The 26,883-nt window shown below is 42.0% G+C and overlaps 1 protein-coding gene across 1 annotated transcript in view; it reads right to left on the bottom strand.

Annotated features, from left to right (window-relative positions):
- The window catches only part of LOC118309938 (contactin-4), a 126,174-nt gene that overhangs the window by 53,697 nt on the left and 45,594 nt on the right, over window positions 1-26,883 (bottom strand). Inside the window, exons 2-3 of the mRNA XM_035632606.2 lie at window positions 9,987-10,040; window positions 5,021-5,164 (exon numbers count right to left, since the gene is read on the bottom strand). Of these exons, the coding sequence (XP_035488499.2) occupies window positions 5,021-5,081 (61 nt within the window). The 5' untranslated portion in view covers window positions 5,082-5,164; window positions 9,987-10,040. The remainder of the gene's footprint in view (window positions 1-5,020; window positions 5,165-9,986; window positions 10,041-26,883) is intronic.

Raw genomic sequence — 26,883 nt, 5'->3', positions numbered from 1 at the left:
GCACTGCGATGAGAGAGTAATTAACTAAAGATGACCCTGTATGTATCAGCTAACTGGCTTATGCAGTCTACAACATAAGAGGCATGAAGTTGTCTTGAACTTTTCCACCCTAATAAGCAGTCAGAGCAAGTACACGCACAGAGGTCACTTTAGTGTAAATAATATCCACATTAAGGTAATAGATAAAGCGTACACTGTTAAAAAACATTAAGGAGAAAAAAGTTAGTCATTATTGTTGCACTGTTGAATTAAATTTCCAAAACCCCATGACACATTAATTATTGTTTCCATTCTCACAAATTACAGTGATAACAGTGGAATAATTATCATATGAAATTCTTTGTTTATTGTAAAAATGGTCGAACTTGCTGTCGCCACACCTCGTTTTGGATTTGTTGCCACTTATTATTAATCGCTTTGGACAAAAGCGTCTGCAAAATTCATGTAATGTAATGTAATGTCGACCAAATATGAACCTAGAATAACGGCCACGTGGTTGTTGTTGTTGTCATATTTAGCATATTCATTCTTGATTCTGTCACACCGTGGTGAGGTTTGTCCCGTTCTGGGTTTTTGTCTGGTCACTTCCTGTTTCATTTTGAAAAGTGACTCTCCTCTCGTTTCAGGTCACTTGCTCTTCCTCATGTGTCACCGGCCTGTTTTTCTTCCCTGATTCCTGATCGTGTCCACGTGTTCCCCATGTGTTTTATAGTCTGCGTCTCCCCTCGTCCCGTGCCAGAGTGTTTCGTTTCAGCCGTGCACCCCAGCCTGACGCCACAGTCCTCGTCTTGTCCCAGGCCTTGCTTTCCTCGTTTTGTAAGCCTGAATTCTTTGCCTCTTAGTCAGAGATTTTTTGTTTGTAAATTTCGTAGCTCAGTCTCGTAGCGCAGCTTAATTCATAGCCGTTTTGTTTGCCTCCGTTGGAGTCATTTTCTGTTAGTTTTCTTAGCCCTCGTCTTGAGGTTTCCCTCTTTGCGGAGCGGGTTTTGTTTATTAGGAGGTTTTTTTTTCCCTTTCTGTTTTTTTTCCCTCCTGTGGAGCGATTTTTTTTTTTCTTCAGTCAGTTAGGGGTGAGGTTATTTTTTCCCTCCGTGTTTGGAGTGTGTTTTTGTTCTTCAGTAGTATCTCCTTTTGTTCAGTATTGAAAGGTATTTTCTACAGCCTGATATTTGGAGAGGTTCAAGATTTTCAGACTAAAAGCCTGCCCTAACTGTCTCTTCTCTGCATCTGAGGCCCTGTCTACACGAATGCGAATTTGTTGTAAATAAGTGGAAGTCTTGCACGTATGCACCTCCCGTCCAGACGCACCCGGAGTTTTCGCTGCCTGAAAATGCACTCTTTTGAATCCGGGTCCCAGGGTGGAGAAGATAAATCTCCCCCCCTGCGTTTGTGTATTTGAGTTCGTGTGAACGCCAGACACGCATATGATGATGTCATCGCCTCACCCCTTGACCCTCGCCCACGGCATCTCCAACAACAACAATGGCGGACTACAGGCTTGTGACGGTGCTGCATCAGATGCTGACTCTTCTTGGGTCGCTAGGGCAATATGTACTATTGCTCAGTCACTCCATAGGGCCTGGGAGAAACCAAACAGTTGTCACGCGGCAGATGCTCAGAGTGAGGGCTCCTCACAAAGACCACAGAGCAAGTACAACCGGCAAAGTGCGAGCTCCGGCCACCGCTGCACGCCACACACGCACAGCCAAAGAGCACAGAACTAGCCACTCAGCGAGGCGACCAAAGGTCGCAACAGCAGTTCGCACTCAGAATCGGACGAAACAAAGAATCTACTTTTCCCTTCTCACTCAACATCTTCGTACTATTGTTGTTGCTCGGCTTCTTCTTCGAGTATTTCTATGCTCCGCCTCTTCTTCTTCTTTTTTACTACAGTGTTTCTACAGCTAGATGCGTCTTTCCGATGAATCCATCATTACGGAGAAGTTTCAGGCCCCCCTGCTGAGGAAAATGACTTTAAAGTCCAAGCCTGACAGATTCATGGCAAAAAAATGTTGACCACAAACAGAGTTGTGTGTGTGTGTGTGTGTGTGTGTGTGTGTGTGTCAAGAGTAGTTAGAAGGATTGGCAAGTACCTAAGGTTGGTAATTGATTCATGCTTTATTTCATTAGGATCTCAATCAAGGTAGGATAACTTGGTTATGTTGTTTACGCGAGCGCTGAAATAATCAGAGTATTGCCTTACTCTGGTTATAATTATTATAATCATTACATGAGCCGGTAAAGCTGGTGTCTATATGCAAGTGTGGACACGTGTGTCTGCTGCGTAGAGCCTGTTGGTTGGGTAAGCTTCAGCCACACCATCAATACACAGGAGTAATTAAATCATGTTGTACTAATTACTCCTGTGAAATCTAGCTTTCTCAAAAGATGCCCACACACACACACACACACACACACACTGATCCCCTCCCTTTCCAAAGACACCACGTGTCACAATCCAAGCAGCACACCAGCGATGCTCTTAAAAATTGCTCATTTCTCTTTTCATGCACTTGAAAGGATGGAATCTTTTTTTAAACATCTCTAACCTTGACTAGGACAAAGAGTGCTCCCTCCCTTATCATTATCATCATCATCATCATCCTAATGAGAGTGGGAGTCTTTGCCTCAGGTAAGGGCCTTGTTTTCCCAGGCCTCTGAGGGGGGTGCTTCATTTTTACCTCGGTTGCAGTGTCCTTTAAATTAAACAAATTAATGAACCTTTAATAGCCGGGCTATTGCACCTGGGAAATGATCAGTTGGTTTGTGCGTACGCGACGGTATAAACACACCGGTTGGACTGACCACTGGCACACACACAAACACCCACAAATTGCACTTAATTTTGTTTCCTTGAAATGCAATCAAATAGCGGGTATATATATGTACCAGCCAGCATGCAAGGCCATGCACATTACCCTTCAGTCTTTACTCGTGTTTGCAGGCCGCATAGATATTCATCCTTACATCTATTCATTCTCTATAACATTTTACACTTTAAGGGCTGAGGGGGGGCTGGAGCAAATCCCAGCTGACACCGGGCCAGAGGCAGAGTTCACCCCGGACAGGTCGCCAACATACAGAGACAAACAACCATTCACTCTCACATTTAAACCTATGCTCAACTTAGAGTCTCTAATTAACCTAACCCAGTGGCGGATCTAGAAAATTTTACTTGGGGTGGCAAAGGGGTGGCAAGCGGTCTTAGCAGGGTGACATGGAAGACGGTACGCGGGAATCCCCATATGTAAAAAAAGTACAAATTATGTATTGTTTTATCATGCCTTAACACACTACCCAAGCGTTCTTAATGCACAACAGGAACAAGCCCAGTGTTTAAACAAAACAAAATTGTGCCTCTTAAAAGTAACAGTATGTATAGGGTCCGGGTGAATCTAGAGCCTCCTCTTCATCTCTCACATACAATTTTTCTGTTTCCTCTTCTCCTTCACTTATTTCTTCTTCTCCTGCTCTGACCCTTCTGCTCTCTCCAGGTTACTGCCCTCCCCTTCTTCATTTCCCTCAGTCTCTTGCTCCTGTGCACTTCTCTGAATTTTCTTAGCAAAAAAAACTGGCAATATCCCCCTGGTTTCATTTGTGCAGCCTCATTGCTGTGATATGTGAGTGGATTTTAATAGTACTGCTTAGCTAATCAAATACAAATGATCGATCTCCCTGCATGTGTAGTGTGGTGCAACGTAACGCCCCCCCGAAACGGCAACCCTCGGTAAACGTTATAGATTTTAATATTTTGTATCAAGCTGTTCTTGTTTTTAACTAACTATCCACTCTTACAAATCACGAGCGAGCGATTTGACTTTTGACTAATTATAGGACGCGCTGTTATTGCTGACGCCCAATCGCCTTTAGCACATCATATTCATTACAAATGTAACTTGAAGTCAAAGTGGTGTGTTTAAACTTCACCAGAGGAAACTGACTTCACCCTCCACTCTTTGCCGGGATGCAGGGCAGCAGACTCGCTGTGTGAGTGCCGCTCTGCATGTTTGATGCAGGGCCGTAGCTAAGTATTTGAGGGGCCTAAATTACATTTACAATTATTCACTATTGGTCAATTTATTGTTTGTTTCAATGCTTTTAGAAGCTTGTGAACATAGTGGCAGTTTGTTTTTACAAGTACAGTTTTAAGAACACAAAAGTTAGAGGGGCAAGTGGGGGCGCCCTGTAGATCCGCCCCTGACCTAATCCCAATCTGCATGTCTTTCTACTTGGAAGAAGCCAGAGAACCCCGAGAGAACCCATGCATATACAAGGGAGAACATTAAAATTCCACACAGGCCCTGGTTGGTCAGAACGTGGATTCGAACCAATATACCTCAGTGAAAATGCTGACTTGAATGACATGCTAAATCAATGGGATACTAATCATGAATAACAATACAACAGACACCACTGTTGTATGCTAATACAAACCTTTAGATGCATGTGCTTGATGAATGTGAATTTTTAACATTAGATCTCATGTGGTTATCTAGGTGGCAGAGTTATCCAGACATAAAGCTTGAGGTTTTAACTCCTTAGCTTTAGCTCATACAGGTATTAGGGGACTGGAGGCTAAATTTTATTCTGTTTTTCTCTCAGTCCATGGATCAATGTTTCTCACAGTGGAGTACAAAATAAATTAGGGTTGAGAAAAGAGTTAGTTTGGATTTTTATAGTGTTTGGCGACATCATCCTGTTAAATAACAAAAGCTACAACACTAAATTCTGGCTCTGTGGTTCTTATTTGCCCTGAAAGGCTTTTCTGAGATCTTCAAAACCAAACTGGGATATACAGATTTGGTCATGTTCTTCGCCTTCCTCTCCCCTTCCACATCTCTACAACTGTCAGCTAGTTCTTCTATTAGACCACTATTATTATTATATTAAGTAATTTTAGAACTATTATTCCCTCTCATATGGAATGATAAGGTACACATGCATGACAAAGAAGCAACCACTGTGAGAAATGTATGCATATCAGGTGCGACATGAAAGGCGACTTGACTTGGCTTCTCACCAGCCAGGCACTCTTTGAGTGACAGAAGGATTAACAGTTCCCATGGCAACAACATCTTCATTTTCCGAGGTCAAAGATTCTCCGTCTTCCCATCCAGTTGCCAGAGAGTGGAGAATAGTTCCAATATTCCTCTTCCGTGTGGCTCTGGGAAAGAAAAAAGAGGGCAAATGAGCACTGTGGAGAGGAGGAGATGCAGTCTACACACCAAACGAAATTAAATAAAATAAAGCTGGATCTTGTGGGAAATCGGAGCCATTAATAATTCATTCAACCAAAATAAGCAAGAGTCAAGACACCATGCTTACAAGCCTGGTGGCTGATGCTGAGGAGCGATATTTAGCGTGTATACACACTGCTGCCAGACTATCTCCCAGGAGCAAGTCAAGAAGATGCTCGCAGCAGCAGCAACAGATGAGCAGAGCATCCTGCCAACGGTAATGTTTGGCTTTTTCAAAACTGTTGGTTCAACATATTTACTCTAAAATGTGTGCAAGGTATACAGCATCACAAGGAAAGCTAATAAATGAAGAAATACACACTTAATTGAAAAATAACGCATGAACGTTGTTCACATTGTTCATTGATCATGATGCCTGGAACTACAACATTGATTCATAACCTAAAAAGTACAAGTTACCCAATACAGTGCATGCTGTTTGGGTAAATCAACACCTCTGAACTGAGCTAAAAGCTCCTATAATCATTGACAGTGTGCATTTCAAAAAAGTTGCTAATTTTTAATGGACCTACAGAGAATTATCATATCCGATCTGCAGTTCATTTAATGTATTTTGCAATCCAGCTCTATGAGCCTTTAAGCATCTTCCAGGACATTGTTTTGGTTTTATGGCCCATAACTTTACTGATCGCATTGCCTGGCTCACCTTACAACCTCATGTCAACAGACAGAAAAAATAAAACAGATAGAAGAAGATTGTAGACATCTGCATCAGCAGCTCAAAGGGGTCAGTAAGCGATTTTGGAAAAAGCTTGAACCCATGATCTTGGTTATAGGAGACCGACGCGCTAACCACTAGGCCAAAACCCCGAAGTTGCAAAGCAAATTGCTAGCAGGTCTCTTAAGGAGTCAACAAATTATGTTTACAAACTGCACTCGAATTGTTGTGGGGGACGTTTGGCCGATCGGATTACAATCTGTGCTCAATGCATCTTGGTTACATTTACACTTCTACCTTCATGTGGTCCAGCACAATCCGATTGCAGTCTGATTACCCATAATACATTTTAATGCCAGATGTAAATGGGATATTTGATACCGACCATATTTAGTACTGGAGTGGAGTAGCATCTTTTTTTTCTTTCTTTTTTCTAAGTCGAATAGTGAACAATTACTCTCAATGGAAATCATGAATAAAGGTCTGCCTCAAGCCTAACCTCTTACGAAGATGAAAGAAAGGGATTGTGTTGACCTGGTTTTCTAGGAATATATTTTTGTCAAAAGATTTAGTTGTAAAATGTTACCAAATTATCATCAGAAAAAAGTGACCATGGAGACCAATGGTAATTTAACCATTTTTACACAATGTTCACAAATGTAAACATTTTTCCTTGGCTTGTCTTTGTTCTTCTCTGGTTTGGAGCCCTACAGTAAACTGTTACAGACAGATGGATGAACCAAAACAGGGCGAATCACTGATCATGAAGGGAAGGAGGGACAGAAAGCATTAGCTGTGGAGGGAGTATATTTATTCTGCTCTCTATTATTCATTCGTGGGGGGCACAATACTGATCATCTAAACTTCACCTTGTCATTCTTCATTATAGATTTGTTTTGAGGACTATTGACGTTTTTTTATTTTTACTGTCTGCAATATTGTTTGTCATTCTGCCCATGCTCTTGCCATGCATCTCAATCACATGTGGAAGGGCTGATCAATAATGAGAGATTTGGTTGATATCTTTCCTCATGGAAGATTCACTGAGTTTATTCATTCCCTCTTTTCTGGTGAAAACCGATGAAGAAACTTTATCCATCTAACAATAGAAGCCACGTTATTTTGACCTACTTGGGAGATGTGTGAAATTCTGTCCTCTGTCTTCTGGTATTCTCAGTCTCCTTTAGAGTCAAAGGTAATTATATGTTGATTAAGGTGCCGGGTGAATAGGGGCTAAGTGAACAAAACAAAGCTGCATATGGTAATTACAGTTGCACGCAAGGCTTTTATTATGGGCTCCGAGAAACTTTAAATCAATGTGAAATGTTTTTCAGACATTTTGTCAAAACGCCTATTTGCAATCAATGCTGTTACAGGCCTGCACCTGTAACTAATTCCAAATCAATGTGTTTTAAAATGCAGCAAGCGCCCTATGAGGGAATGAACTCACAACGAGTGAAATTACTCTCAAATGAAAACACATCCTACACCTTGAAAGTTCTCTCATGTCTGTGACTGACAGGTACAACTAGATACCTCATGAATCTTTAAATAAGAAAAAAAGGACGAGGTTCTTCATATTGATCAAGGTGGTTTGGTAATTGCACCTTGACAATTTTAAGTTAGAATTTGAGTATGAGAGATTTGGAAGCTTGCGGTGAGAAAGCATTTACTCCTCACCACAGCATGATCTAACTGCACTATTTAACATTTAACATCTATTAATGCACACAAAATGCATTTATGCATGTGAATCGATGACGGATCATTTGCCAATATGAGGCTGCTCAAAGAGGAATTACAGCCACTGGTACATAGTGGATTGCGCAGACATGGGAACCATTACAGTCCCTTGCAGGAGGTTGGGGTTGTCTAACAAGCCCCTGCAGCCGTGAGTCATTAGCACACGTGCTCTGCCCAATGATCGATGTTAATTTATGTCCGCTGCGGTCAGCTATCCACTTTCACTTTCAAGCTTATCAACTTCATTTTGTCTCCTTGCAAACATGTGTTCCTTGTTCATTTAGCATTCAAAGTCAGACTTAGAGACTTGATTGCAGTAAGCCATACAAAGACGCTGCTGTGCAGAGTGCGGAAATGCATGAGGCTACAACCCTGTATCTTATAGAAGAGAGGGAGCTGGCACTGTTCCTCTGTCAGATAGCACAACTCCCTTTTAATGATGCATAGGTCCTTGGCATCCTTGGGGAGGATGTGTTCCTTGGTCACAGTCCAGAAATTTAAAGTAGTTGCTTGTGATTCCCATGATTAATTTATATACCCTAGAAAAAATACAATGGTAATAATTCTTGTGCCCAGCGGACAGTGGTCGCAGGTGCCGGAAATACCAAATGGGATGAGGCCAAGCTAATGGTGCCTGGAAGGGAAACTATCTGTCAGTGATAATCCCTAATACTGTAACACCCAGGCTTAGATAATGTGCTCGCCCCGCCTGTCTCACTAGCCCGTGATATTGAGATAGCTGTGGAGAAATGATTAAGCGGGCTATGGATATTGACACGGATAAATGTATATATCCAGAGTGAAGTTTCCCCTAATTTATGTTTAGTGATAATGAGCTTGCCCCTCTGGAATAGCCAAACTAGGCTAAGAAAGGGGTGTCCTGTGAACTCTGGTGAGCCATGTTCCACTCCATTACACTCAGAGTAATTGGTTAAACATGTGACTGCAGAAATTAACTTCAGCAGCCTTGAAAGAGGTAATTAATCCCCCCCCCCCCTTTTACAGTGATAAACGCAACATTCAGCACAGAGCATAAAAACGTCAACCTGACGCCACGTTATCATGCCTCAGAGTGCCGACACTCAACACTTTGCCTTGCTCATTGTAGTAATTATTAAACAAACTGAAACTCAATTTGAAAAATATGTCTTATCTGTACAGGCGGCAGTTCACAAATTTGCTTCATCACCTAAGGTGCAAGAATGTAAATAGCCAGAAAAAGGCTCCTGATCTCAGGTTACAGTCCATCTTAAAACCATCCAGCCACAAGGGAACACCAGCAGCACCGCAGCTCAGGTTGCAGACTGCCGCTCGTTGTCCAAATGCATATTACACACTGACTAAGAGAAGGAGGAGAATACTGAAAGCTAAAATTCAGTACAGAATCGGCAAACACAACCGCACATAAAGTTTGGACACACAGTTTGGTGAACACTCATAAATGCACAAAGAATTAAGATACACAGAACCTCAGTGGTCTTTTGTCAGCATTTACGTTTAATGGGAAAGAGTTGGGTCAGGATTTATGGTGAGTTTTACACGCTGTGCATTTCATTTCCACTTTGCAGACACCGAGGGTTACATGTCGTAAGTGCTCTCCTTTTGCAGATAAAGTTTATCAGTTCCAACACACATATGTCATGCGAAACGTTAACAGGAAACAGCAGATCAGCACAACCAGAGATGTTGAGACAGTTTCTCTCCTACACAGTGAATCCACCAGAACACACTGACTCAATTTTTACATGTCCAACCTTCTCTGAAGGTCTAGACGGTGGCTCAGAGCTGCAGAAACTGCTAGTATGTAGACATAGATACTACCAGTAACATCTTTCATTTATTTAACATATAAACACTGTACATGACACCTGGCTTTGGTTTATTTATAATTATTTTATTACTTATGTTGTATTGAACACTGACCTGTAGTATTTCTGTGTCGAATATTTACTGACTTGTAAACTACTACAATCTGTCTGATGACATGTTTTACATGAACAACTTAAAAGCCATATGCTCAATATACTGGATTGCTTGAACCTGCTCAGGCCCAACCCTATAAGGCAGTAAACATCACATATAATGAAGTTCATCACAGCACACTTTGTGTAATTACTGAACTTCAATCACGGAAAATCGTCTGTGAATTAAAAGCACAGAACACATACATATATCTGCCCCAGCATAAATTTCAAAGCATAGGAGATCACGATTCACTATGACTGCTCCTGTACCTGGAAAAACAGCTATGGTTGCAGTCCTTTATAACATGAGATAAATAAAATAGCCCAAAAGACAAGCATGTTTTCAACTGATGGAATACTCACAGAGTAAGTGGAGTCTGCTCGCTCTTCCTCAGACACAATCAGCCCTTTGGCAAGCTAAAAGAGAGGGGGGTTGGGGAGAGACAACAGAAAACGGAGGAAATATTCAGAGCCCTAGTAACAAAAATCGACAAACATGAAGATTAAAACAGTCAGAGTTTAGATGGTGGCAAAAGAGATATAATCTGCCAGGTTTTGTTTTGCCCCTTCAACACTTCATAGCATTGGTTACAAACATTTAAATTGGAAATGCAGAGCTAATCCGGTGGTAAACACGCTGTAGCTGTCACAACATCCGGATGAAATCCTTCAACTATGGGAAATATGTTTATGATTACATTTCATGAAAATGAGATTGAGTTTACTTGTTGGCAACATCCTAACGCAGTATTTTGGGCCCATTCAATCAGCATTAAATGAAAAAAAAAACAGGATCACTACTCATATGTTTGAACAGACACCACTGTGGCATTATTTTTGCTGAATAATGCCTACATTATATATATATATATATATATATATATATATATATATATACAGACATAATAAATATGCCACTGTATCAGTAATGTCATGTTTAACTACTGTTTTCTTATGACCTTACTGTTTCATCAAAAATGTATTTATTTTTTAATTTTAATTTTAAAAGAATTACTGGGTTCATGATCCAAGAAATGCTAACTAGCATACCCCGATAACTACGGGTTACTCTAACTTTGGAATATTAGCTAAGTTAATTTAGCAGGGGTACAATAGGCTTTTCACTGGGCCCCACTGTGTCAGCAGCTGTGACCCATTTCAGGGGAGCTACGCTGAGCAGCTGTGCCTCCAAATAAGACACTTCATCCATTCAAAGGTTAAAACCTAACATTATATAGGACACAGAACCAATATTAGTCCCACTTCTCTGAATATAAAAAATGCACGTTCATGAGAGAGGACATTATTAAGAGAAAAAAAGGCAGATATCCCAAATATGTACTCCAAGACACAAAACAGAACTTATCATAATGACCTAGTTGTCTACACTGGCACCAGAAAGGCCACTTAAGCAGTGTAATTTGGATCCCAGCAAGACAGACTGCAGCACAGCTTTCACAAGAAGACGGGTTAATTCTGCAGATGGATATAGAGCTAGCCCCGCTCACCCTGGCCACAATAAAAGAACAACAACTTTATATTCAGCAGATGCCCAAACAACAGAATAGAATTTTCATGCAGGTTTTGTTAACATCTAAGGGAAAACTTGTGTCATCTTTGAGAAAAGCAAATGGCAACCATTTTTACACCCAGGAAAAATAGGTAACAGGTATTATGCAAGAACTAGAGGAAAACATAGAGCCTTGCTATAAACAGAATCCTTGGGGAACTTGTTTGGGAGAGTGGAAACTTTTCAACCGGGGGAAATATATTGAAATTCATGACTTAGCTCATACAAAAATTAAACATGGGCACCCATGTTGTGCATAAGCAAATGTGCAATGGTTGTTGCTATCCATATTATACTGAATTATTAAGGCAGGCCAGGGCCCCATTTGTCATATTTGGAAACTACATTGACTACATAACTTTGATTGTTGATGACTTTTCATGCGCCTGCATTTTTTAGCCCTTCATTCATCGGTTGCAGTGACAACCCACTGAAAATTACCACCTAACAATGCAGCACTGTCAATTTTTTAAGTGTATGTTAGATTATTGTTTTGTCAGAATATTTTTCCATCTCACAGCTCCCAAACAACTTCCAAGACAGGCAACAGTTATGGAAAAACAATTGCTACTTAACTCCACAGTACACTGCAGAATATGCTAATATGCAGGCAAATATGTGGTCACATTTGTCAGGTGAACCAAAATAGAACTCCAGATGCTAACATGCTAAGGTTGCCAATTTACTGCTACAATGTTGCTAACCTGTTAGAGAAAACAGAGGGGATTTCTCTGGATATATCCCTAACTGTGTGCTAATAGTCCCTACAGAAACGGCTGATGGATCTGTATTACACAGAGTAATCATAATGTTTTTTTTGGACAGACATGTTGCTCCTGGGCCTTTCAAATGCAATTTTCAGTGTTGTGAGGAACAAATTAAATTACAGCCACCTCTGAGGAATTGCTGTGGCAGCAGAGGTGAACATGTCAAAAGCTCAACACGAGAGAGAGAGTAATTTAAGGGGTTTAATTTACCAACATTTTAATGTCGATGGCAAACAGCTTAAATACATAATAAAGGGCAAAACAATGGAACCTATTCTTGCCCCATATGAACTGAGGTCCAGAAACTGAACTTATATACGACAATAATGGAAGTAAAACAAAATGGTCTGGAGAAGCACAATTCAACCTGTGTACCTAAGGGCCATGTGATTGGGCCCTCATAATCCCCATGGCCACACCAGGGTCAACTGAATGTCGGCTCATTCAAAGTACATCACAGCCTCTTTTCACGTGTTCAAGGCAATAGTGTAATAACACATTTTTATTTTCAGAATGTTTGGAAATGTAAGTAGGTAATACAGTATATGTTCCTTGAAATATGGTACAAGGCTGTATGAATCTAACCTTTTCCTAACAGAAACGGGAGAGAAATGCTGCCTCTTAAATGCTAAAGTTTCTTCTTGTTCAGTATCAATAAAATTGAAAAGAAGGCAAACAATAACCAGCTCCAACATCTTTGATGATTTCAGGAAGCCTATTCACATCAACACAGACTGTAGGCCAACTGAAACACTAAGGTCAATAGGTTGATTATTTTGTTAAACCCATATTTGTGGAGCAAATTCTGACATCTTCATCATCGTGGCAGGGCTCCATATGGCGACAAAGGCTCAATCCCATTTCACCCCTTGGCCCTACCCCTAAGCCCTACCCCTCGGGTTTTGCGCGTTCATGTGTTGGGGTATGGGTGTCTCAATTCCCTCTGGCATTGAGGGAGATGGCCCTCCAAATGGAAATTTTCCAGACCCACACTCCAAACGGGGTGTGAGATTGCGAATCACGGGTAAGTCGGATGAAAAAATGTCCAAAGCAAGCAAAGAAACTCTCAAATTTGTGTGACAACCTTTGTTCGTCGTTTCAATGTATTATGGTGCTTTTCTTCATAAAAGTCCCCCCAAAAAACACTAGTTGCAAAGCAGCGTTATGCGTTATATTATTACCACATTATGTGCTGTTTTGTCATTATAAGACCCCGTCGTGTGTGTGATTCACCTGTCCTTACATGCCCAACATACTGCAATTAACATGCTTGTTATTTGAATATTCAGGGGATGTCAAGATAGTAACTGCAACAGCGTCTTTACAATGATATCGGCGTCATTCCAGGCATGTGGAATCACGGCTTTAAAAAAAAAAGGAAAAAAAGAAGCTCCGGTAAAAATCACGTTGCGTCTGCCTACGTGATGACGTATCGCATTCGAAGGGGTGTCTCATTTCGTAGGGGTAGATTTTCAACCCCTTCCCCTTACCCCACTCTGTTTCAAGGCGAAGGGGCAAGGGGTAGGGAAAGGGGTAGGAGAAATGGGATTGGGTCTAAAACAGTCGTCAATGTTACTAACTTATTGCTTTTGTGACCTGTTTTTTTCTGCCAGTCGCCAGTGGCGACCATCTAGACGCAAATATACAATACATGGAAATAAATAATTAAAATAGAACTGGCCATATGTTTCGCTTGTGCCTGCTAAAATCTCATCTCCTCGCGCCTGCATCTACCTGCCCTGCGTGTACGGCTTTGGTTTCGGTTTCACATACATTACGGCCGGTCTTTAAAGCTACAGTGTGTAATATTTAGAAGAAAGTAATCACAGAAATTGAATATATTGTCCATAACTATCTGTTCATATATATATATAATCACCTGCATCAAAGAACCGATGTATTTTCGTCAACTTTGAATGAGTTAAATATAGTAACATTAGGGGTCCCGACCTCCTTGTAAGTCTTCATGTTTGCTGCGTCGTGTTACACTGCTACTCGGGAGGTCGGGAAAAAATCACCACCTCGACTTTTGGGTCCGAATGCCAAGGTATAATGGAACGCAGCATTATGTTTCCGGAAACGGTCAAGAGATACGTTGAATTGGCATTGAATTTCCTGCGGGAAACCGGAAACGGAATTAGCAGTGTGAGACCATAAATCGCCCCTCATGGGCTCAGTTGGTTGCGGTTTGCAACTTTACCACCACATGCCGCCAGAAAAGAACAAAAATGACACACTGGAGCTTTAACGTTACCAGCCTGAAATCAGAGGCCAGTGGGAGTGCTTGTGTCAGAGGGGAATGAAGGAAGCGGTTAGGAAACCACAGCAAATAGAAAACACAAGGCAAAGACACCGCCACACGAAGTTAAACTTCACAGGGATAAAAACTCCAGATCAGACAGCAGTCACTCTTACGTTGGCTTCTCCGTCGCCATTGCGCAACACTGGGTTTTAAGTCACGTTTCATTTTACAACTTTGAAGTGGTATCATATGTGTTTTATTTAGGCCATTTCGATGTAATTTTTTTTGTAATTTTAAAGTTTTGGGAGTTTTAATTTATAAGTTAAAGGTAGCTAACCACATAGTTGGATAATACGCATTTCTTTTCCAAGAAATGCATTAAGGAAAAATATTACATTACATTCATTTAGCATTTTGTACGAAACAACTTACAAACAAGTGCAGTCAACCATGAAGATATTACACAAAAGTGCTAGAATCAATAGAGTACATAAACATTTGTCAAATAGGAAAAAACAGCTTTAAGTGCATCATTTTAGTTTTGGGTTTTTTCAGAGAAGACAAAGGCAGACAGTACAGAGGGGTACAAAAAGGTAAAGGAGACATTAGACATTGTACTCTGACATTGATTTATTTTGTGTCCTGAAAATTTAATTTGGCTCCTTAATAGTTTGGGTTTAGGAGCCAATGGCTCATAGATATATATTTTTTTGTCTGGAGCCCTGCTTGGTTTTCCTGAACTGATTGCTAATCATGACAGGCCATTTTCCAGCCCTATGTAGTGGTGGTGATGCACAAGGTTTTTGGTAATGGCAAGAGGATAATTAACTTAAAACACGGACAACTCACATTAATGGACAAGACAGACAAACTTGTTGGCTCGTCTATTCATGGCCCCTTCACACATACAGATCAGTGCCGCCTTAGCCACATAGATCATTCAATTGATGTAGTGACCAGATAACTACTATAAGACCATGTTTCTGTCTCTTTATGTGTGAACAGAGAAAACAATGGTTAGTGTGTGGGCATTCAGACTGAAAACACCCCAGAATTACAACAGCACAGGGGGAGACAATAAAACACAATCCAGGAAGTTTAGTTTGCTTGAGTGAAGTTGAAGACGTATCACGGCACAATGGTTTGAAATTGTGCAAAATTGGATCTTACAACTCACAAAAAGTTTTCTCGTCTTTTCTTGTGACGATTGTGGGATAAACAGCTGAAATCTGAAGTTCATGTTACACACTAATGTACCAGGACTCTGCACAGATAGAATGTGTTTCTAGCTCATTCAAATGAATGAGCAGGCTGTTCGTTTTTTCCAAATTGACCAATCATCTTTAAGTCTTACAGTAGTGTTACGACAGTTATACATTTCGCCTTCATGCAAAAATGCTTAAAACATTTCAACAAATCTCTGATGCCTTTGCATTTACACTGGTTTTAGTACGGGCATGTGTCAGACTTTAGCTATGACTATTTCATTGGAAATCATCATCATCATCATTTTATTGCTTCATTTCCAGGTGCTGCTCTGAAACCTGGACAAACTGTTTTGTTTACATTCTTCATTATTCTAGTATCTTTCAGAGTAACCCAAGTTCATTTGTATAGGTTTCTTAACGAAAATAAGATTCAAAGGGACTCCATGAAATATAGAATAATACATGAGAGATAAAAGCTGCTCTTCTATAGCACTACGCCATCACTTCCCGTTCACACACTGACAGCACAGGCATATGGGGCAATTTTGGGGATTCAGGATCTTGCTCAAGGAAGTTTCAACATGTGAACTGGAGGAACCAGTAAGAAGACCTGTTTCACCCCCTCAGCCATAGCAACCCCACGTTCATCTACTGTAAGTTTGTGAGAGCAGATGCTTGCATGTGGGAACATTGCCAAGAAACAAAGCCCTGGATTTAGTTTACGGTTTGTTTTGATGCTTGTCACCATTCGTTTACTGTCAATCTCCATGTCAATGTATGTGTTGCACAGATTAAATGCATTTTAATTTGAAATTAATTGACAGTTTGACAAAGTTAACGATGAAGTGAAGTAAGGAAATTAAATAATCAATGACATTTTCTTATAAATAAATTAGAGCTGACAAAGTTGACTTTAAACCTGTTGCATGCTGTCAATCTAAAAGGGATCAATCACATTAATTCTCTCTTCGTCTGGTTAGGCTCCCATGCTGCCTTTTGGGGCTTTGTGCCGAATAAAGTGACGACAGAGACATGGGATGGCAAGGCTTAACCGGAGCCAACAGAACTTTCTGACTAAAAAAAAGAGGAGAATAACCTACCTAGAAAAAAGTTGAATTACCTACCCATAATAGAAGCACAAGGTCTTAAGCTTAGCCTTAGAAACACACTAATGAAACTGAGCATTCTACACCTGACATCTGGAGTAGAGCCCGACCGATATGGATTTTGGGGGGCCGATGCCTATATCGATATTAGGGAGTACACGATTTCCGTTAAATCGTCCGATGTATAAAAATTGGGCAATGATTCCTAAGATATCGTTATGGCAAGAAGAAGAAAAAACAACCACTTTTCTAACTTGAATCAAGAAAATAAACAACAATTTATTTTCTGTAAAATTTAAACATGAATGCTATTTTTTTTCTACATTCTTTATTTTGTATAAGTGCAGTGGTCTCTGAAGCACCAGATCAAAGTAAAAAAATTAAACAGAAATCCCCCCCTACCAACAGAAGTGTGATGGTCTTCAACATGAAGCAATCCTACCTGCCCAATCTAAAGTTATGGGCTGGTGCTTGGTCTTTGCTATTCTTAAACTGACTGCTGCAGTTTAGAGATGGCAATAAAAAAACAAGTATCCCACACTTAGGTGGCATCACAATATTTCACTTTGCATTTAACAAAGTATTTATTTGTATCATATACACTATGTGGGACTGTGACTAGGTTGCATAACTGTCTCATCACCAGCAACCTCTGGTGCTTGTTCTTTTGCATCACTGAGCTGTGAGCTTGAACAAGTTGCTTAGTTTGCCACATGTGGTGCGTGAGCTTATACACCTTTTTGTTTCAACTCTGGTCTTCTCAGCTCAGCCCGTTTCTCTTTCTATTCTCGATCTTGTCTTCTTCTGACTCCTCTTTGTCACTCGCATTCCCTCAAACCGCATCGGTGTGTAAATGTCATCACAATACAGTGTCCGGGGGTCACATAGTGCATGCGTCCAAGTGGAGTTTGTCAGGGTTAATTTAGTCTATTGCTGAAAGCTGTTGTATGAGCATATATTTATAAAGTTATTGTGCCTTCAGACCATGATACAGGCCCTTGCTGAGGATCAACCTAACCTCCCAATTAACCTGGATTCTGCAACATTTTGCTCTGACAAGTCAACAGTTCATGGCAGAATTCGATGAAATAATAAAAGAAATCTTGTAACCAATCTCCGTCACAAAAATAATCATCTCACTGAGTCAGGAAAAAAAGAAAATGTTTGCATTCATTTGAGCAAATATGTTTCTCTGTTGTCTGTTAGACTGTGTATGTGTGTGTATATATATATATTAGGGCTGTCAAAGTTAACGCGATAATAACGCAATAATAACACGTTAACGTAATCGAGATTAACGGCACTATGAATAATAGTGCCGTTAACGCAGGTTGCTTTTTGACTCTGGGAATCACCTGTTGTCACATGACTTCGAATGCCGGCGCTAGCTGCATGATGAAGAGAGGGCTTTTTAGATGGGAAGTTCCTGTGAGCATTTTGTGTTTGTTTTGCCCTGCCTTTTTCCCCATAGATTTACTAACTAAAACCTAGATACCAGATGTCGCCCAGACAAGATGGTGGCGCCATTCATTTCTACGAATGTTGCTCACCCAGCTCATGTGCCAAAAAAGTTTTCTGACTTCCGCGTTACTTCCTGGACGTGGACCGGATGATTCTGCGCAGTTGCGTCTCTCCCATCATGCCTCTGGGTTATGAGGACGAGCGAACCGCGTTCTGGATCTCTCTCTGCGCGTCCATGAATGCTACGCGATGCTGCGCTACATCCTATGCTAGCGGAGTTTACGGATGTTTACTCAGACTTCTACGAGACTCGCCTCGGATGTGAAACCCCATTAAGTGCTCACAGCAAGAGAGTCGCATTACAACAGCTCTACAGATTATGAATGATAGGGAAACTCTCCTCACGCACATGAAAGTGCCACAAATGAATAATTCATGGTTTAAAAATTTCAGGCCTCCAAATATTCAACTGTGTCATATCAGGCCTGTCCTCTCCAGCACATTGCCCGCAGTGATGTAAAGTGATGCATTTGCCGATTTTGATATCCGCAGTCCATTTTGCTGCAAGGACGAGGAAGAGCCTTGTATTTCCCAGAAAATGATGACGGCTAAAACAAAGAAGTAAATAAAGTGAGCCGCTTTGATATAGGTGCTACTTGCTGAAGAAGAGCAGTGTTTGTCCAAGTTGTAGATCATCCGAAAATCGCAATAATGAATCTTTTACACAAATATTTTACTAGCTGTACACTGTAATGCCCGAAGAAGTAAAAAACACCCACAAGAAACCATGTCAGATAGCCGGAGCGGCTTGCGAGACACGGTAACATTGTTATCCTCTGGCCTGCAGATTTTTGACATATGAACTTCCCTCGCATTATTCTGCATAAACACCGAAACTCCCGGAGGAGCCTGTGTATTCATAGTTTGTTTTATTAGCTATGGTAGAAATGAATCACAATGAATTTTGGTGGCAATGTGAGTTGGTAGATTTATGTAGTAATCTAATAAAGTTCTCAGCTGTGCAATATAATCAATGAGACTTTCAAGTCTGTTACATCTGTTTCAAATAGCACCCAGGCACCAGGCGTGTACGTGTGGTAATATGCATTTCAAGTGTATTTTTTTACCTTTTTATATGCTTGTATATTTTGTTATTGTTGATCTTATTGGTCCCAATGGCTTTTGTTGTTCTTTCTCTCTTTGTTATAAAACTGATTTAAACACCAGCAAATGAATCACAATTGTAGTTTGAGTCACACTTAACCAAGTCAGTGTTTTTAACTATATGACATCATGATAACAATAACTTTAAAGCTGCACAAATGAATATTTTATATCAACTATGAATCAAATGAAGTTTCCCTCAGGAGCTAATGGAGATCAAAATAGAACAAATAAAAGAGTGAAAACTGGACATGATGCTTCATTCACACTTCTGTGTGAAGGTTGTACACCTCACCTACGGCAGCTACAGGCTTTATAGTTGAATCAGAGGCCACGCTATTGCGTTGACATGCGCCTCCTCAAAAATAGAACCACACAACAAGGCTACAGAGATGCCATAGGCTGCTTGTGTTTTCTGTTTAAATAGTAAAGACAACATGAAGCAAGTTGGGAAAATGCTCAGTTATCTTTGCCTTTGCACTAACGCACATCTAGCAAAGCTAAAACCTCTGTCATGAGCCCTTCTCTCTATCACATTGAACGCAACAGCATAAAAATGGAATATCCAACAGTGACACAAGGTGAATCCTCTCGCTGTTACTTATATCACAAGTAAACAAATGAATGTAAACAGACGCTCTGGGGAAGACGCTATGGCTGTTTGGTATTGTGCTTGTCATATCAAATCTTTAAAAAAAATAATTCTTACTAACAAGTTCACCGTATCAGCAATATAAGGTGATACAACAGCTGTGTTATTTTTTATTGCGGCTTGTTCCACTATCCTGTAGTCCCCAACCCCCCCCCCCCCGAAAAAAACCACCATTAATAATCTTTAATGCCGTATTATGCTGATGATGAGGCTTCTCTTACACTTACCATCTTGTTGACAAAAATCCCACCCTGCATCTCTTTGGCTGATATGGAAACTGTAACTCTGAGGATGTCTTTGTAATTGTTACTTTAATGCTTCCTTTGTGACGCTGAGTTGCACGTTTCCTGTTTTAAAAGTCAAGCCATAGACGGAGGAGAATAGAATAACAATGTCAACCGAAAACCAATCAGCCCATCTTTATTTCCTAGGTAAAACACAATAAAGTTAAGAGTGTTTTGGCCAGTGCCTGGGCATACTTTATCCGTGAAAATAGATAACTAAATAAGTTGAGGCATTCTCGGGAGGAAAAAGCGTCTACTGGAAATTACAGTTTTCACCGAAATGCCATGACAGCCATGTGTGGGACATAAAAATAAAAAAAAAAACACCAAAAAAAATTCTGCAAAAGCAAGAAAAAAAAGGGTTCAATCATAAATTGCTGCTGCTGTAACATCTGCATCATCACACCGTACAGTATCCTCACAGCTACTCGGGCTCCTGTCGACAACTTGCTGCTCGTCTTGCCGGGGGTGCATTGCCGTTAGTCAACTGAGTAATGTGGGTGACAGCCGTGGTATTTCCAACGAGGGAGAGGGATTTGCTCATCTCTTCTACGGTAGGTCACGCGGCCAGTGACTAATTGTGGTAAATGTGGGGTATAAACAGTGGCTGCCTTCCTTGACAAGGCTTTGACTGAGCGTCGCTAAGGAAGAAAATCACGTTTGTGGCTTGTCTGATTATCCCCTCCTGGCATCCTGCGTTTGAGCCTGTACAAGGTTTGCCCAGGCTAGGAGCCCCACAGCGAGGGACTGCATCGGGACATGTGGCAGAACATAAAAAGGAGCCCCATAATACAGTTGCTACATAAAAAATTCATGACATTTTGTTGCCTCCACTGTGGAAACTCTTCAGTGGTTCAGGTGGCGGCTTCTTGGAAAAGGCTCGATGAAGAGAGAAGTCTGCTCTCAGTTCTCAGGAGACCTAAAACGTGCAGGAAAGGATCTGAACACAGCAGCTTTGAGCTAACAGACACTGCAGATTATATTATACTGTATGTCCTATAAATACAGCATTGCATGGCTCAAACAGCCGCACATCTGTTGACTTGGTAGAGAGAGAGAGAGAAACCTATGCTAAATGCTCATGTCTAAATTGAATTTGTGAGGATGAAGAGGCCTTCAAAGCTTGTTACCACAACAAAGGCCAATGGCTTTTGGGGTCTACGAGACAGTCAACATCAATTAATAGCGATCCTCCCTGCTTAACCCACCTTGAACATCCACCCACACACAGTCAGCACAGAAATGAGTCTAGCTAGTGCTGATTGAGACATGCTAAATATTATGACAGCATTTTAAAATAAGTAATGGCACACATTATGGAATTTATGGAATGATTTTGTTTTACTCGATGAGCTGCCAGAGTTACGAGCTGTTCGTGTTGAATGCACCATGCACAAAGGGCTCAGTCTAAATGAGCAAGTGTCATACACTTTGACATTGTATTAAAAATGAGGGGAAGACACTCAGTGCAAGCAAGACATATGATTCTAACTGCTCAGTAATTAATGCACAAAAATGCATTTTCAGTGCATTGTTTACAGTGCGGAAAGACTGGGCAGAATGTCTTAATCTTATGCACCAGCATCGTTATTATGCCACACCAAATCCAGCTCCTACCAAAAGGCAAACTTGAATAAGATTTACTGAAGAAAAAAAAAACACAACGCAACAACTTCTCATCTTTTAACTGGATTATAAAAGGCTATACCATGGCCACAGAGAAATCTAAAGTCTGCCTGGCTGAAAGTTACAGATTAATTTAACAGTACTTAACAGTAGGATATTGTGTTTGTTTGCCGTTTAAAATTGCAGCTGGAGTTTTGAACCTGTAGGTAACTACAGCAGCAGTGGGGCTTAATTAGGGAGCTTTGGGCCAATGTTTGTTGTGTAGAAACCACAAACAACAAAAAGATCAATAGCCACTTCACAGGACTTTTGAAGTCAGCGAGCTCTGGTGAGACCGTATCCTGACAGAAAACAAAGACGGGGGAGAGGTCACAGGTATGACTGTGAAAGGGAAAGAGAGACAGAGATAGAGAGGTAATGTGTCTGTCATAGTCGCTCACCTCCATACTGGCTCCAGTAAATTCCTACCATCTTGGTTCCCGCAACGTCAAGCCTGATGCTCTGTCTTGCCAGTTCCAAGGGGAGGAGAATCCTGTCAATTGGTCTGATTCCATACTCCCAGGATCCTGCAGGATTGCCACCTTGATCTGGGAGGTTGAGGAAAGGGTGAGGTCTGCCACCGAGGGTCAACCTGGGCCCAGTGCTTGCCCCCTAACCGTCTATTCGTTCCCCAAACCCTGAGGTCTGACATTCTCCAGTGGGCCCATGCCTCCAAGCTCACCTGTCACCCGGGGATCCCAAGAACCAGTGACGTCCTCCTTCAGCAGTTCTGGTGGTCTACCCTAGAGGAGGACACAAAGGAGTTTGTAAACGCCTGCCCAGTCTGTAACCAGCACAAGTCATCTCGCCAGGCTCCAGCTGGCTTCCTATAGACTCTCCCAGTGCCGCATCGCTCTTGGTCCCACATATCACTAGATTTCGTCACTGGTCTACCCCCATCTGACGGCAACACGACCATCGTCAATGTGGTAGACCGGTTCAGCAAAATGGCCTATTTTGTGCCCCTACATAAACTCCCCTCAGCCAAAGAGACAGCCAGGTTGGTTCTCCTCCACGTCTTCCCGCTTCATGGTCTCCCTGTGGACGTGTTATCGGATCGAGGACCCCAGTTTGCCTTTTTTTTCTGGAAGGAGTTCTGCGGACAGCTTGGAGCCAAGGTCAGTCTGTCGTCCGGGTTCCACCCCCAGTCCAATGGCCAGACGGAACGTCAGAACCAGGAGATGGAGACGGTGCTTTGCTGCATGGTTTCACAGAATCCATCATCCTGGTCCCACCAGCTATTGTGGGTTGAATATGCACACAACACTCTGACCAGTTCCGCCACGGGTCTTTCTCCATTTCAATGTGCACATGGGTACCAACCTCCACTCTTCCCGGCCTTGGAGAAAGAAGTTTCCTCCCCAGCTGTCCAGACCTTCGTCTGCCGTTGTCACCGCACCTGGACCCAAGCACGGATTTCTGTCCTTCGTTCGGATGAACGCTATGCCACCTCTGCCAACCATCGTCGTTCTCAGGCGCCCACATACCAGGTTGGGCAGAAGGTGGGGCTGTCAACCCGAGACCTTCCTCTTTGTGTGGAATTCAAGAAATTGGCACCAAGGTTCATCGGCCCTTTCACCATCGACAAGGTAATCAATCCTGTGGCGGTGAGGCTCAAGCTCCCCCAATCCATGCGGGTTCATCTGACGTTCCACATCTCTAAGGTCAAACCGGTCCGAGAGAACCCACTGGTCCCTGCTGCCCCACCTCCACCACCTCCGCGACGGGGCTCTCACCTACTCCGTCCGTCGCCTCATCCGATTCCGATGTCGAGGAAGGGGCCTCCAGTACCTTGTCGATTGGGAGGGGTATGGGCCGGAAGAGAGATCCAGTGTTCCGGCTCGACACATCCTGGACTCCCGCCTCATCAGGGATTTTCATCAGCAGCACCCTGACCAACCCACTAGGACCATGGCTGCCCCTATAAATCCCCGCTGGGAGGCTCCTCCTGCTCCTTCTACTGAAACCCCCAATGAAGAGGAACCATCCTTGGAGGGGGAAGGAGCAACATCTGACGGCGAGGGATCCCTCCTCCAGACCCCTCCACCCACCCTGCTGAATAAATGGACTGGTCAGGCTCAGAGGAGTTTTAGGCCCGCCTTCCTGACCCCTTCCTCTCACCCAACTTTATTTGTCCTTTTTTGGGACGTCAGGAGACGTCCCTTGAAGGGGGGTTTCTGTCACAGTCTGCTCACCTCCATACTGGCTCCAGTAAATTTGAATTCACCCCACCTCTGCTCGTATCTGCCAGCCAGCCACACCCACCTCATTCGTTCATTCCCCTCACCTGGTCTCTCAGCTGCATCTCATCCACAATCAGACCCAGTATATAAGCCTCTCCAGTTCACAGACTCATCGCCAGATTGTTCTTTGCATTGATGACAGACTTTCCAGCGTTTGGACTGATTTCCCGGCTTCTACCCTTCTTCACTTCCCTGCCTCGTCTCTGCCACGGTGAACACCTCTGCCTTCTGCCCCCAATTACGAGCTTTGTCAGTGTGTTTCTGGAGCACGGTCTGCCTGTCTCCTCGGCGGCCTGGCTTCTCCCCATACCTGCTCTTCGTCGCGAGTTTCCAGCCATCAATGTGGTGGGTTGCCTCATCTTACAGACTCTAAGCTGTTTTACACCCCGGCCGTCTGGACTGCTCCTGGGTGCCTGCTCTTCTGCCTGGTATATGCTACAAGCTGCAGTTAGACTGTTTTCTCAGCCAATATGCTGGTCTGCTGCAATAAAAGACATTACCAACTCTCCCTGTGGTGTACTGCTCTTGGGTTCAATTCCTCCCCGTTACAGTGTCTTCTCTGTTACACTTACAGCTTTCAAGCCCCGAAAACAAATTCTCTGCAACTTTCTCTCCCAAAATCAACACAAATTTTGAAGTCCTTCCTTTCCACCTAAATGCTCCCTTCCAACAAAGATTAGAAATTCTGAGACCCGCTCTAGGTATCGAATTTGAAACACCTTATTTTTCACAAAGCTAATTTATCCTGATACTGAAGGTCCTGGTTGAAAATTATAAGTATTTTGGAGGGTAAATTATTGATATAGTGTGAATGAAAGACGAGGCCGTCTGGTAGAAAACACTGTATTGCAAATACAAACATAATGTTAGGCTAATGCCGGTTTCCTTTGCAAAGTAGTAAAAAAAAAGAAAAGATTCTCACTTGAGGAACCAGCCAGCAGGGAAGGAGAAGGAGAGATACAAAATTTAAATTGTATCCTAGCTACTGTTTCTTACAATGACAAAACTTTTTTTTCGAGGATGGACAAGGACATTGGGCACAGATCTGGTGCTATGATTGGTTGAATGCTGCTTCTTCATTTGCAGGCATATACGCTCGTTGGTGCAGACTTGAATGCTGCAAAATTGGTCATACTCACAGGGCGTCACCCGCTTTTTTATGCTTTTAAATGACAAATCGTGTGAGCGTACTTGTCAAAATGTATACCTACTATGCAAAATGCGGACAGTTTGACAGACTGTAGATAAAAATGGACGTATGGTCACCGGGTCCGGAAAGTGAAGCCAATACTGAACTGCCTGAAGCCTGTATTCTCTAGATCACCAGCAGAGGGTCAGTTTCTATAGATGTCTATGAGAAAATGTCACTTGATTCATAACATCAGTAAACATTTTTCCTGAGGAGTTCAATCTCTAGTTTCAAGTCTTCTTCAATACAGCATGATGTTCATTTTTTAAATGATGGTCTCATTTAGAGTAAAATAGACAATAAGGCACCATATTCTTTGGAGCATGGATACAGTGTGATTGACAGCTGGTCAGGCCAATCGGTGAATGGTTGCAGGCATAGGTGGCCGCGCAGTGTATGGTTTTATTGTAGTATTACACTGTTCAGTTGCGCCACACTGAAAGGACGACAGAGTCCACCAGTGATGATGTCAGTTAAGGGCGCTGGACAAAACACGAAACTGGAGACTTCAAAACGTCAGTTCAAAAACCAAACGGTGCATTGCCACTTGGTCACATGCAGGCTGATGTGACCAAAGAAGGGATCATAATGAGTATTATGTTCATATTTGGTAATCAGGATTGGCCCTGATACCGGTCCTAAGGATAGGCTCATACCATTTTGATTATTATTCTTTCTTGTTTGAGATTAAAGTTGGGGAACTGATCTACAAAATAGAGGTTAAAATCCAGGTGGTACAGGCAAATATCCAGACCTTTGGTATGTATGACCTAAATACACTGAATCCTACACCTCCCACAACACAATGAGGGCCTAATGACAGAAGCTAACAGCCATGCCATACGTTTTTGAAGCTACACGCTGCTGATTTGTGGTGCAGGCTTCGTCAAGTGCAATTAAATGAGATCATCAAGGTCATTTTCTCCTTTATGCGAAGCTCTTCCAGAGGCACAGACGACATTTTGTATAGCTGTTATTGCAGGCCAAGAAGCACCCTTCAAGTCAGGGACACTGAACTTTGTGTTGAGTGTCCAGTTTGACCCAATTGAAAAAAACACCCCATCCATATTTCTACCAAAAATAAGTTAAATTACTTCCCCAGACCCTTGATGAAAAGTTCAGTTAGATTAGATCTAACTCTGATATTGATCTCTGTGGGAAATGAGGTACTGAAATTAGGTAATGGAGTACATCATTGTCTTTTTCATCACTGTGCTGTTGAGTTGTGCAGCAGACTTTTGTCCGTGCACAGTAGGGATTGATCTGGTCTCTGTTGCTTCTCCTTCATCCTCAGCAAAACGAGAACCCGTAGAACTCATTTATATTGACACTAGCAGGCTTGTTTGAGCTGTGATGTTGCATTATCGAGGCTGACCACAACTTCTGATTGCCCAGGCGGTTTCACACAACAGCCATGACAATATGAATACAATGATAACATATTCGGTTATACAAAGTGGCCAAAGTCAAAATGAGTTTGGTGTCAGCAATGCACAGAGTGAAATATGCTGTCTGTTTGAGTCCCAAGAAAAAAACAAATCAAATCTTCCCTGATAGCTACGTATTGAAAATCTCACAACACTGTCATGTACACAAAGTGGGTATACAAATGCCCAAGGAGGACACCTTTGCACCTGTTTTGAAGGCTGAGACATTTCAATTTCTAAATGCAAATGGCCTGGGACTTCTGCCGCCAAGGGGTCAAGCAC

Source organism: Scophthalmus maximus, chromosome 6 (genome assembly GCF_022379125.1).
Source record: "Scophthalmus maximus strain ysfricsl-2021 chromosome 6, ASM2237912v1, whole genome shotgun sequence".
Classification (NCBI taxonomy): domain Eukaryota; kingdom Metazoa; phylum Chordata; class Actinopteri; order Pleuronectiformes; family Scophthalmidae; genus Scophthalmus; species Scophthalmus maximus.
This window is presented reverse-complemented; position numbering and strand designations above follow the sequence as displayed.